The sequence below is a fragment of the Somniosus microcephalus genome, chromosome 3 (genome assembly GCF_052327205.1).
Source record: "Somniosus microcephalus isolate GS21.2 chromosome 3, FLI_Smic_1.0, whole genome shotgun sequence".
Taxonomy (NCBI): domain Eukaryota; kingdom Metazoa; phylum Chordata; class Chondrichthyes; order Squaliformes; family Somniosidae; genus Somniosus; species Somniosus microcephalus.
Genome location: NC_140989.1, coordinates 94,967,417 through 94,979,575, shown reverse-complemented (window position 1 = coordinate 94,979,575; position 12,159 = coordinate 94,967,417). Strand labels below are relative to the sequence as shown.

At 47.3% G+C, this 12,159-nt stretch overlaps 1 protein-coding gene across 21 annotated transcripts in view; it reads left to right on the top strand.

The window, feature by feature from the left end:
* Positions 1-12,159, top strand: part of LOC147121217 (girdin-like) — a 456,789-nt gene that overhangs the window by 326,854 nt on the left and 117,776 nt on the right. For all 21 annotated transcript variants that reach the window (XR_015077512.1, XR_015077511.1, XR_015077513.1 and 18 more), the window contains one exon: positions 5,588-5,715. Coding sequence is in view for 18 of the 21 variants with exons in the window: in XM_085981375.1 (XP_085837501.1) it covers positions 5,588-5,715 (128 nt within the window). In the remaining 3 variants the exon portion in view is untranslated. The remainder of the gene's footprint in view (positions 1-5,587; positions 5,716-12,159) is intronic.

Sequence of the window (12,159 nt, the reverse complement as noted above, 5' to 3'; positions counted from 1 at the left end):
TTGCGCGCGTGTAAAGGCCTCCGGTCTTTACGCGTGGAAAAACAAGACGTAAGTATTTAGTTTTTCAGGTAAGTGGGCTTTTAGTGCAATGTAGAAATGTTTTTTCCACAGGTTTGTTATTTTTAAAGAATTTACAGGATGGTAAGTTTAGTTTTAGACCCTATTTTTAAAACATTTATTTTTTTCAAAAAATTGATTAATTGTTTAAAACATTTTTTAAAACTTATTTATAGTTAATACAATCAGTGGGATGTTTTTTAAAATTTTATTTAAAGTTAAAGTAGTGTTTTGGCAGCCCATACTTTTCATGAGTTTGACAGCTCTTACTCTCAAACTCATGAATGAGTTTCCCCTCCCCTGATTGGCTGCACAGTGCTCACCTGATCCCAGCCGGCACATCGCACTAACTACGCCGCTGGATCAGGTAAGCACATCGCGCCGACATCGGAACCGGGCCTGTGACAGGAAATGCAAGCAGGCCCGGGCTTCAGATGTCGGCGCGCAGGGTGAGTGCAGATCGGGGGCTTGCACGCGCGGCACGCCCCCGATCCTAATTTCAGGGCCAACATTTGACACTGAGCCACATGAGATATTAGGACAGATGACCAAAAGCTTGGTCAAAGATGCAGGTTTTAATGAGAGTCGTAAAGCAGGATAGAGAGGCGGAGAGGTTTAAGGAGGCAACCTATTTAAACCAATTAAAAGATAGTTAAGAGGCTAGTAACAGCCTTTTTTAACCTGTTGGAGCTTTTACTGGCTGTCCACAGGATTCCCAGGCTTGCTGAACCTTGCCAGTAAAAGTAAGGCAAGAGCACAGTGGCAATTGAGGGAGCTGAACAAATGACATTTAAAAAAAAATCTCACAAATACTCAGACCTCACACCTGCTTCCTTGCCTAAAGGAAAGGCTTTTGCTGACACCACTTGTGCTGAGCGTTTGCTTTCAGGAGTTTGTAAGTGATTTCTACAACTTTGGAAGTCACTCTCACTACATTGGAAGATTGTGCGCCTGATCTCCACTTTACTTCTGTCAAATATCAGATCAGCATGGGTGCCACTTGTGCTGTTTCACCTTGGACCTCAGACAATTACCAAGATGAGCACCAGTTTGAAGCAGCAGCAGCCTTCTCCTCACTGACCTGCCGATCCACAGGAGAGAGGGGATACCTCCAACACAGGGTACATAGGCAGAGGATCAGCTTCCTGGACATGACTGATCACCAGTGCCTCAGGAGGCTCAGGCTATCGTGTCAGGTCGCAGACATTTGTAGCCTGCTGGAAGAAGACCTGCTGCAGAATGATTGTGGTATGCTGCGCTCTGCACAACACAACGCAGCAGCGAGGATTGGAGCTGCTGGCGGAGCAAGGCGCAGAGCCTTTTTGGAGCAGGAGGAGGAAGAGGAACCTGAAGTGGACATGGCACCAGCAGCGGCGCACATTGCTGCCCAAGATGGCCTCATAATGGCACGATTTAGTTAGGGTGCACCCATATGGCACCCTGATGCTGAACCAACTCCCCACCCCACCATCAGAAAGAAGTCCTAAAATGACCAAACCATTCCTGTCACACATACCCATTGCTCGAAGTTATGTCTTGCCATTCACTCCAGCTGACGAGGCCGCTTGCCAGGCAGCAGACAAAAATGGACAAGACGGGAAAGTGGTGCAAAGAAATAATTTTATGTGGCTCAAAAAGTAAACAGAAACTTAACAATCTAACATTTTGTAACACACCCACGTGCGTACCCTTGTGCATCTAGAATTCTTTCATCTTCCTCTTCCTACCACTTCTACATTGTGCAACTCCTGTGGCTTCAGCAGAGGTAGAGGAAGGCTGCTCACTTCCCTGCTCTGACTGCTTTTGGCTGACGTCTCCTGGGTTTTGGAGCCCATGAGGGCCCCTCCAAAGGTCATTAAAGCGCTTCCTGTACTGGATCCAGGGCCTAGCCACCTCAGTCCTGCTGCTCACTTCTTCCGAGATCTTCAGCCATGCTTTCTTGGTCTGGGCAGCTGGTCTCTTCCTCTCAACAGAACGTTCCTGCGGGCCCTGACTCCTTGGAGCAGGAGTTCCAGGGAAGTATCACTGAATCTTGGGACAGCTTTTTGTTGTTGAGCCTGCATTTTTTATTTACAGTAATATCAATTTCTTTACCAACAAGCAACTCAGTATTACCACAATCCACTCTCTCTCCCAACAACCCATCTTCCGCCTCCACCAACCTTCAACTGTCATCTGTGCATTGCTCCTTTAACTATCTCAGCTGAATTGGAGTCATATGTGCCGTCATCGCACCCGCTCCCGTTAATTGTTTGGGAAATCCGGAAGTCTGATTCAATTGCAGTGGTTTCGTTAAAAAGCCACTGCAAAATGCACCTTTCCAACTTCCGGGTTCCCGACGCGTTCCACAACTCCCCCACTGCCAGCGCGTCACAAAGGTAAAAATTCCGGCCTTTATTTCCCTTACTGTATCTGATTTGACTATAATTCACTCTATTGTGCATAGGAATCTACAGAGCCAGATAAAGACCATTGTCGTCTATCTTGCTACTACCAAAATTTAAAAAAATACCATGACATACTCTATGTTAAAATTAAAATTTTTGGAATTGGGGGGAGTGGACATACTACCACCACCATTCGGAAAGTAAATCTCGGGGGCGATTTAAAGCTTACACCAAAAAGGGCATGAAGTCAGCAGAACAGCTGCGCCAACTTTCCGAAGTCGGCATTGGAAGGCCCAAACCATTTTCGAGTTCAAGCTTTATTTTGAATGTAACCCGCGAGCTGCAGGCCCCAAACAGTTGCTCCGCTGCAGTCTGCCGGTTGTCAGAGGGTGGGAAATTAGTCAGCTCCTATGATGAGCTAGTTGACAGGCTTGGACCAAGGAGTGAGGCAACCGCTCCTGGAGGTGGTGAGTGTGGGCAGTAGTATTTTTGTGGAGCCATAGACACTCCTACTCCTCCTCCTGGTCCCAATAAAATAAAAGGGAAAAAGAAGGTTCGGAATCCTTTTTTGGAGCAGTCTCCAGCTGTCTCTTTAAGGACAATTTCTTAGATCACTCACCGCCTGGTAAAAATGGGCAGAGCGTGCAGGGTGAGGCTTCACCCATTTGTACTTTGAAATTGTAATTTGCATATTTAAACAGCCTTCCACCTGAAACAGACAGGGTTGCTGTACGTTCATTTTCTGGCCTACCTGTGAATTGTATCAGGTTCGCTATGAGTGACCGAAGTTCCCCTTCTCCTCCCGACTTTTATTTTGATGGCCGCCTGTTTTTCAGGCAGAAAGTGGGCAGAGATTTGGCAGATGGAATACAATACTGGAAAGTGTGAGGTTATGCACTTTGGCAGGAAAAATCGTAGAGCAAGTTATTATCTTAATGGCAAGAAACTGGAAAGTACTGAAGTACAAAGGGATCTGGGGGTCCTGGTGCACGAAACTCAAAAGGTTAGTATGCAGGTGCAGCAAGTGATTAAGAAGGCCAATGGAATGTTGGCTTTCATTGCTAGGGGGATAGAATATAAAAATAGGGAGGTATTGCTTCAGTTGTACAAGGTATTGGTGAGACCGCACCTGGAATACTGCGTACAGTTTTGGTGTCCATACTTAAGAAAGGACATACTTGCTCTCGAGTCAGTACAAAGAAGGTTCACTCGGTTAATCCCGGGGATGAGGGGATGGACATATGAGGAGAGGTTGAGTAGATTGGGACTCTACTCATTGGAGTTCAGAAGAATGAGAGGCGATCTTATTGAAACATATAAGATTGTGAAGGGGTTGGATCGGGTGGATGCAGGGAAGATGTTCCCGATGATGGGTGAAACTAGAACTAGGGGGCATAGTCTTAGAATAAGGGGCTGCTCTTTCAAAACTGAGATGAGGAGGAACTACTTCACTCAGAGGGTGGTAGGTCCATGGAATATGCTGCCCCAAAAAACTGTAGGAGCTACATCATTACATAAATTTAAAACAGAAATAGACAGTTTCCTAGAAGTAAAGGGAATTAAGGGTTACGGGGAGCGGGCAGGAATTTGGACATGAGTCTAGGTTCGGATCGGTCATGGCCCTGTGGGTAGCGGAGCGGGCCCAGGGGCTGTGTAGCCTGATCCTGCTCCTATTTCGTGTGTCTAATTCTGTTAGATGCAGGAGATGGTTCTGTGATAGTGGATTGGCAGTTAGGATCAGATCAGCCATGATCTTATTGAATGGCGGAGCAGGCTCGAGGGGCCGATTGGCCTACTCCTGCTCCTATTTCTTATGTTCTTATGTTCTTAAATGGGTAAACAGCAATTGAAAATAACCCCCCTTGTGTCCTAAGTGCTCACACCTCCCTTTAGTAATTTCTAAATTTACCACTACCTTTCTGTACTTTAGGGGCTGGATTTTGTCAATGGGGGCGCGTTGGGAGCGGGACTGTTGGTTGTCGGGTTTCAGTCCCGCCCCCAACAACGTCCGGCCAACTCACGCTATTTTCCCTTGATTGACCTTATTAAGCCCGCCCTGCGGGCTTAGCCAGCCAATTAAGGGAAAGTCGGTGACAGGACGTCAGCATATGACGTTTCATCTGTCAAAAAAATTTTGACAGATGAATTGTCAGCATTTGAGAAGCTGTCAAATACTGACAATCTCTGTTCTAAGGTGAGCCCTTGTACTGAAGGCTAACCAAACCTATTTCCTCAGCAGAAATCAGATGGCTGCTGCATCTGAGAATGCAGCAGCCATTCTGTCATCTCTGCCGTTGAGATGAGGCAGTGTTGAAGCCTGCAGGAAGAAGCAAAGATAAGTAACACTTTACACTAGCCTCTCATACTTACCTCTCCACGCTTGCACCCATCACTCACCTCCACAGCGGACTTTTCGATCCCTCTCACCCCCGCAGACCCACTACTCGCCTCGCCTGGCGAGGTTCGCAGATGTCGGGAACTCCGCACTTGCAGGGGTAAAATGGGGATAAGTCTCTTAATTGCCTGTTAACTATCTGTTAACAGGAAGTTAATTGGCTATAATCCCCTTCCCGCCTCGAGGAGATGGATCCCTGCGCAAGTCCCTGGGGACCCGCCTCCCGGGAAGATGACACGGAGGCGGGTTGGGAGCGGGTTCGGTATTTTCTGCCATTTTCCTGGCAGTCCCTCCTCCATACCCACCTCCCCAGGGCTGGCAAAATTCCCCCCTAGGATACCTGTCGCTTAAGTTAAGGCAAGCCTGTGGCCCACTTCATTTTCAATCTAATTCCTTTCTATGTCATAAGTCAAATATTCAGGCATGTTTTTGAGCTGACTGCTTTTTTAGTGGTCTGTATGCTTTTTTTTGTAGATGCTGGTCTGCTTTTGCTAGTTGTAAGTTTGGCAAGTATTAAATTATGAACATTTTTTTATCTTGTGTTCAGCTGCTGGTTTAATAACTAGTATCTGGATTTGCCATAAAGAGTCTCTAAATATGTAAACCAGCCTTTTAAATTTTGTTTACAGTACTTTATGGAAGTGTGTTTAGATTATGAAAAATTGTGCACATTGTCAAAATTCTCAAAAAATTAACTACAATAGCTTGTGAGTCTGAGTAATTTTGCTAAATGATGTGATGTTTGCAGGAGCTTGTAAATGAGAAATTACATGCCCAGCAAATGAACAATGACTTGGAAAAATTGACTCATGAACTGGAGAAGATTGGGCTGAACAAGGAGCGCCTCCTCCATGATGAACAAAGCACTGATGATAGGTAAGACTGATGAAAATTCAGCATTTGCTAAAAGTAGTTTTAATGCTAAATGAAATGGCTCCGATAAAAATAATATAAATGTACTACCCATGGCAATGAAAATAATTGCTCTTTAGTGTCATGTGTGTTTGTGTGTATAAACCTGTACAAACGAACACACCCAAAAAACAGACACTGACAGTCCCAAATAACTTACATTGTAATAGATACAAACTGCACCTTGAAACCACGGGCACTCGCAAATTATGAACTACAGACCGCCTTCAGTGCACCAGTCAGTTTACAACGTAAAACACGGGACATGCAGTTATAAGGGAGGCGGCAGTGGGTGAAAGAAAGGACTTTTTACCTCTTTACCCAGCACTAGTCCCACTCTAGAGACCTGAGCACAAAAATCTAGTCTTGACACTCCAGTGTAGTACTGGGTCAGTGCTTTACTGTCGGAGGTGCCATCTTTCGATTGAGACGTTAAACCGAGGCCCCATCTGCGCTCTGATGTGGACGTGAAAGATCCCATGGCACTATTTCGAAGAAGAGCAGGGGAGCTATCCCCGGTGTCCTGACCAATACTTATCTCTCAATCAACATAATAAAAACAGATTATCCGGTCATTAACACATTGCTGTTTGTGGGAGCTTGCTGTGCGCAAAATTGGTTGCCATGTTTCCTGTTATGTCCGTGTATCTTAATGTTTGTCCTTCAATAATCAGACAAAAGACTGCAGGGAACGATCAACAGGTGTTTACTGAATGAGGGTTCAAACTGCAACTGACTGTACAGATCACTACTCAGGGTTTATATACAGGTGTGATCACTGCCAGTACTACAGGATACAGGAGCTGTAAAAAGTAGTTCTCCCCCTTAAAGGTACATGCATTACAATTCCTCCCCTTTTAGATTAACAGTACCATAACACTCATTTAACAATTAAATATCAAACTAATTACAATTAACACTTTTAACATGCAACATTAACTGAAAATAGTCTATTTATAAATTCAGTCTTTGGGGAGGCTTCCTGATTCTTTCTGGATAACGCCTTTCCCGAGTGTCTCGCTCTTGGTGCGGAGGCGATTCTAACACCCTGTCGTCAGTTGATTCATCAGCTTCCAATGCTATTGTTTCTGCGGTAGATGCGACCTGTACGTCGGGTTCGACACCAGGTACGTATGGCCGAGACATGGGGTTGACTCGTTCCTGTGACTCTAGGATCTGGTCAGCATGGCGTCTCACAATGTTCTCCCCAACATCCACTGTGTGCATTAGTGGCCCCTGCCATTTGCATATCGTTCCTGGTTGCCATTTCTCTGTTCGGTAGTCGCGGGCCAAGACTGGTTGCCCTACATTGAAGCTCCTTGTCGGCTTCTCATTGATGTGCTGGAATTGCTTACTCTCAATACCTCTTCGTACATTTAGTCTGAGCAAATCCAGACGAGATCTCAGCCTTCGGTTAAAGAACATCATGGCTGGGGCCTGGTTGGTGACTGCATGTGTCGCATTTCTGTAGGCTAACAGGAAATTGTCTACTTTATGCTGCAGTGGAATGTCGTCATTGCACATGGCCTTTACTGCTTTTTTAAAGGTTTGTACGAACCTCTCAGCCAATCCATTTGTGGCTGGATGATACGGGGCGGATGTGTAATGCCTTACCCCATTCCTTTTCATAAATCTTTGAAACTCTTCGGACATAAACTGTGGTCCGTTATCAGAGCAAATCTGCTCTGGCAAGCCGTTCCTGGCAAAAATGGTCCGTAGGACTGCAATAGTTTTCTCCGTGGTGGTGGAGGACATTTTGATCACCTCAGGCCATTTCGAGTGCGCATCCACGGCTATTAAAAACATTGAGTCCATGAATGGACCAGCAAAATCAATATGCACCCGTTGCCATGGAGATGAGGGCCACTCCCATGGGTGTAGAGGGGCATGTGGTGGTGCATCTTGGACCTTCTGGCATCCTGAGCAGCTCTTTGTCAGGTCCTCGATTTGCTGATCGATCCCCGGCCACCACACATAAGCCCTAGCAAGGCTTTTCATTTTCACCCCTCCCAGATGACCTTCGTAAAGCTCATTGAGCACTCTCTCCCTTAACTTGGGTGGAATTACCACTCGGGATCCACACATCAAGGTCCCCTGGCATACTGACAGCTGTTCTCTTCTGGATGAGAATGCTGGCAACAGTGAGTCGCCATGTGCTGGCCATCCCTTCACCGTCAAATCATATACCCGAGACAGTGTCGGGTCATTTCGGGTCTCCTTCTCTATACCAGCGTTAGTTACTGGCAAGCATTCAATTATAGTCGAATGAAATATTTCGACAGGATCCACTGCTGGTGCTTCCTCCGCAGTAGGCAGTGGCAGGCGTGATAGCCCATCAGCGTTTCCATGCTGTTTCGTGCCCTTATACTCAATTTCATATTGGTGCGCCCCTAGATAAAGGGACCATCTTTGTAGCCATTGCGCAGTCATCACCGGAACGCCCTTCTTTGGATTAAAGATGGAGACAAGTGGTTGGTGGTCAGTCAGCAAGGTGAACTTCTGCCCGTGCAGATAGTGATTGAACTTTTTCACTCCCCACACTAGGCTGAGGGTCTCCCTGTCAATCTGGGCGTAGTTACACTCGGCTGAGGTTAGTGACCGAGACGCAAAGGCTACTGGCCTCTCCGAGCCGTCCGGGAATTTGTGCGACAGCACCGCTCCAATGCCATAGGGTGATGCATCACACGCCAACCGAATTGGTAGTGCTGGGTTGAAATGAGCCAACACCTCTTTTGATGTGATCAATGCTTTGCTTTTCTGGAAAGCTCGTTTACATTCGTCACTCCACTTCTATGGTACCCCCGTTTGCAGTAGGGTGTTCAGTGGGTGTAGTACTGTAGACAAATTCGGCAAGAACTTATGGTAGTAGTTCACCAGCCCGAGCAACGACCTCAGTTGTGACACATTTTCCGGTGCTGGAGCCTTGACTACTGCCTCAATCTTCTCAGGGGACTTATGTAACCCCTCTTTATCAATAACGTGGCCACAATACGAGATCTGCTTCTGGAAAAACTCGCATTTGTGGCGATTAGCTCGGAGCCCATATTCCTTCAATCTAGTGAGCACCTGCTCCAGGTTGGCGAGGTGATCACTGTCATTTTTGCCCATGACCAGGATGTCGTCCAAATAACACTGGGTCCCTGGAATCCCTTGCAGGACTTGTTCCATTGCCCTTTGCCAAATAGCCGGAGCTGATGCTACCCCGAACACCAGCCGGTTGTATTGGTAGAGACCTTTATGAGTGTTGATCGTGAGGTACTGTTTCGAGGCTTCTTCTACCTCCATTTGTAGGTACGCCTGGGCCAGATCAATCTTAGTGAAGCGTTTCCCTCCAGATAGCGAGGCGAAAATATCTTCAATCCGCGGAAGCGGATATTGTACAGTGTGAAGGACTGGGTTCACTGTCACCTTAAAGTCCCCACAGATGCGAACCTTCTTTGGTTCCCCAGGCGTATTACTCAACGACCTCTTCATTACAGGAACGACGGGTGTAGCCCACTCGCTCCAGTCCACTTTGGACAGTACTCCTGAACGTTCCAAACCTTCCAGCTCTGCTTCGACGGCTGGGCGGATCGCATAAGGTACCGGTCTGGCCTTAAAAAACTTTGGGCTTGCATTTTCCTCGATTTTGATCGTCGCTGTTATGCCTTTTAGTGTTCCGAGTCCCTGCTGGAACACTTCTTGTGCGTCAGTTAGCATTTTTGACAGTCGTCCAGGTGTGACGTCGTCATCCTTTTTGGCATCTATAGTCAGTGCTTGTAGGGAATGCCAATCTAGCTGTATCTTCCGGATCCATTCACGTCCTAGTAGTGGTGGTCCTCCATCTGGCAATACATATAGGTCCATTTTTGGTGTTTCCTTGCCATTATATATAACGTTCACCCTTATTTTTCCTTTGGGGTAGACTTTTTGCCCCGTGTACGTCTTCAAGACAATCTTTGTATCTCTCAAGGGTATATGTGAGAATAGCCGCTTATAGTCCCTTCGGTTTATGACTGTTAGGGCTGATCCTGTGTCCAATTCCATTTTCACTTGGACTCCTGCTATCTTGAGCGTGACCCAGATAGTTTGGTGATCCCTGTTTTGATCACATTATGTAGTTTCAGACAACCCAGCTCCTTGCTTCCGGAGTCTGTATCACTCTTCTGTTCGTCTGAACTACTCTCTGTCACCTTATGTACCTTCTTGTACTTCTCCTGTGGAGATTTCTTGCTGCTGGTTTTCTTTCCCGACCTGCAGACTCTTGCTATGTGTCCTACTTTTCCACACTGTCTGCACACTTTATCCTTGAACCAGCAATCATTATGGTCGTGTGTTGTTCTGCCGCAGCGATAGCACTTCACTGTTCCATATGACATTTCATTTGTGCCATATTCTTGCGGTCTCCGTTGTATCTCTGCAGCGCCCCGTGCTGCTGCTTCGTGTGATACTGCAATGCTGAAAGCCTTGTCCAGCGTAAGATCCTTTTCTGATAGAAGCCGTTTCTGGGTTCCTTCACTTTGAAGCCCACACACAAACTTGTCCCTTAAAGTATCTGCTAGTCCCGTTCCAAACTGGCAGTGTTTCAATAGCTTGCGCAGTTCCGTTAAATACTCAGCATTACTTTCATCTTTATGCTGGTTCCTTTTGTGAAACTTAAATCTTTCTGCTATCAGCAGCGGTGTGGGGTTTAAGTGGTCCAGTAGGATTGACACTATGTTTTCAAAATCCTTTTCTACTGGCTTCTCTGGGGTTACTAGGTTTCGTAGTAAGCCATACGTTTTTGCACCCATTGAATTCAACAATACCAGCGCTTTCTTGTCATCTGGCACTTCATTCGCCTTGCAGTATACTTCTATGCGTTCGACATATGTCGTCCAGTCTTCGACTTCATTGTCGAACGCTGTGATACTGCCACTCTTCAGCATTTTTGGGTGTGGTTAGACTGACTTAAAATGGCGTCTCCCGCACTTTCCTTTCTTCCCCGCTGTGGCTTAAAATGGCATCTCCCGCGCTTTCCTTTCTTCCCCGCTGCGGCTTAAAATGACGTCTCCCGCGCTGCTGCCAACGCCGCTCTCGGCGGTCCTCGTGGCAAATGGCGACGCCCTGTGGGTTTCGTGCGCTGCTCCTGCACTGCTGCCAATGCCGCTCTCTGCGGTCCTCGTGGCAATGGCAGCGCCTCGCGTTTTCCTGCGCGCCTCTCTCCCCCGCTGATGCTGCTCGGCCCTTGAACACCGGCTGCGCTCTGCTCTCTCTCGCCTCTCTCCCCCGTTGACGCTGCTCGGCCCTTGAACACCGGCTGCGCTCTGCTCTCTCTCGTCTCTCTCCCCGTTGACGCCGCTCGGTCCTGAACACCGGCTGCGCCCTATGCGCTCTGCCCTCTCTCTCTCCCCCGTCGACGCTGCTCGGCCTTTTTCTGTGCCGCTCGGTTGGCTCTAGCCGCCGCTGTCTGGGAAGGGTCTGCGCAGTACCTGTTGCCAGCCCGTTTCGCTGGACCACCGTGACTGGAAAGCCAAGCCTGGCTCTCGACAGCCTCCCCTGCGATGCTCAAATCTCCGCTGGATGACTGGGCGGTTGCCCGTGGTCGACGCCCGTGCTTCTGGACTCGACCTCCTTCCACTGTTCTCCAGGAGCGAATCCCTGGGAGGTGATGCAGAGTTGCAGGTAGGTTCGAATCTGCGTCGTCGCCAATGTTATGTCCGTGTATCTTAATGTTTGTCCTTCAATAATCAGACAAAAGACTGCAGGGAACGATCAACAGGTGTTTACTGAATGAGGGTTCAAACTGCAACTGACTGTACAGATCACTACTCAGGGATTATATACAGGTGTGGTCACTGCCGGTACTACAGGATACAGGAGCTGTAAAAAGTAGTTCTCCCCCTTAAAGGTACATACATTACATTTCCTACATTACAATAGTGACTACACTTCAAAAAGTACTTCATTTGCTGTAAAGTGCTTTGGGATGTCCAGTAGTTGTGAAAGATGCTATATAAATACAAGTCTTTCTTTTCACCCATAGCGGCAGAGAAACTGCTCTATCTCTGGAATTGAATGCTTGCACGGCTCTACCTCAGGGATAGAGCGGTTCCTCTGCCACTATGGATGCTGGGTAAAGAACTACCCTTTCCACAAAAGCTGGGAACTGTACAATATCACATTTCACTCCACAGTTTCTCTGAATCCAGGGTTCCTATCCCATGCACTGTCTCCAGCAGTCTGGGAGATTTGAGAGAGGTGTACAAGATTATGACGGGTTTGGATAGGCTAGACGGGGAAAGGCTGTTCCCACTAGTTGATGGTAGAAGGACTAGCGGACACAGATTTAAGGTTTTGGGCAAGAGATACGGGGGGATGTGAGGAAAATCTTTTTTACGCAGCGAGTGGCGAGGACCTGGAACTCGCTGCCGACGGAAGTGGTGGAAG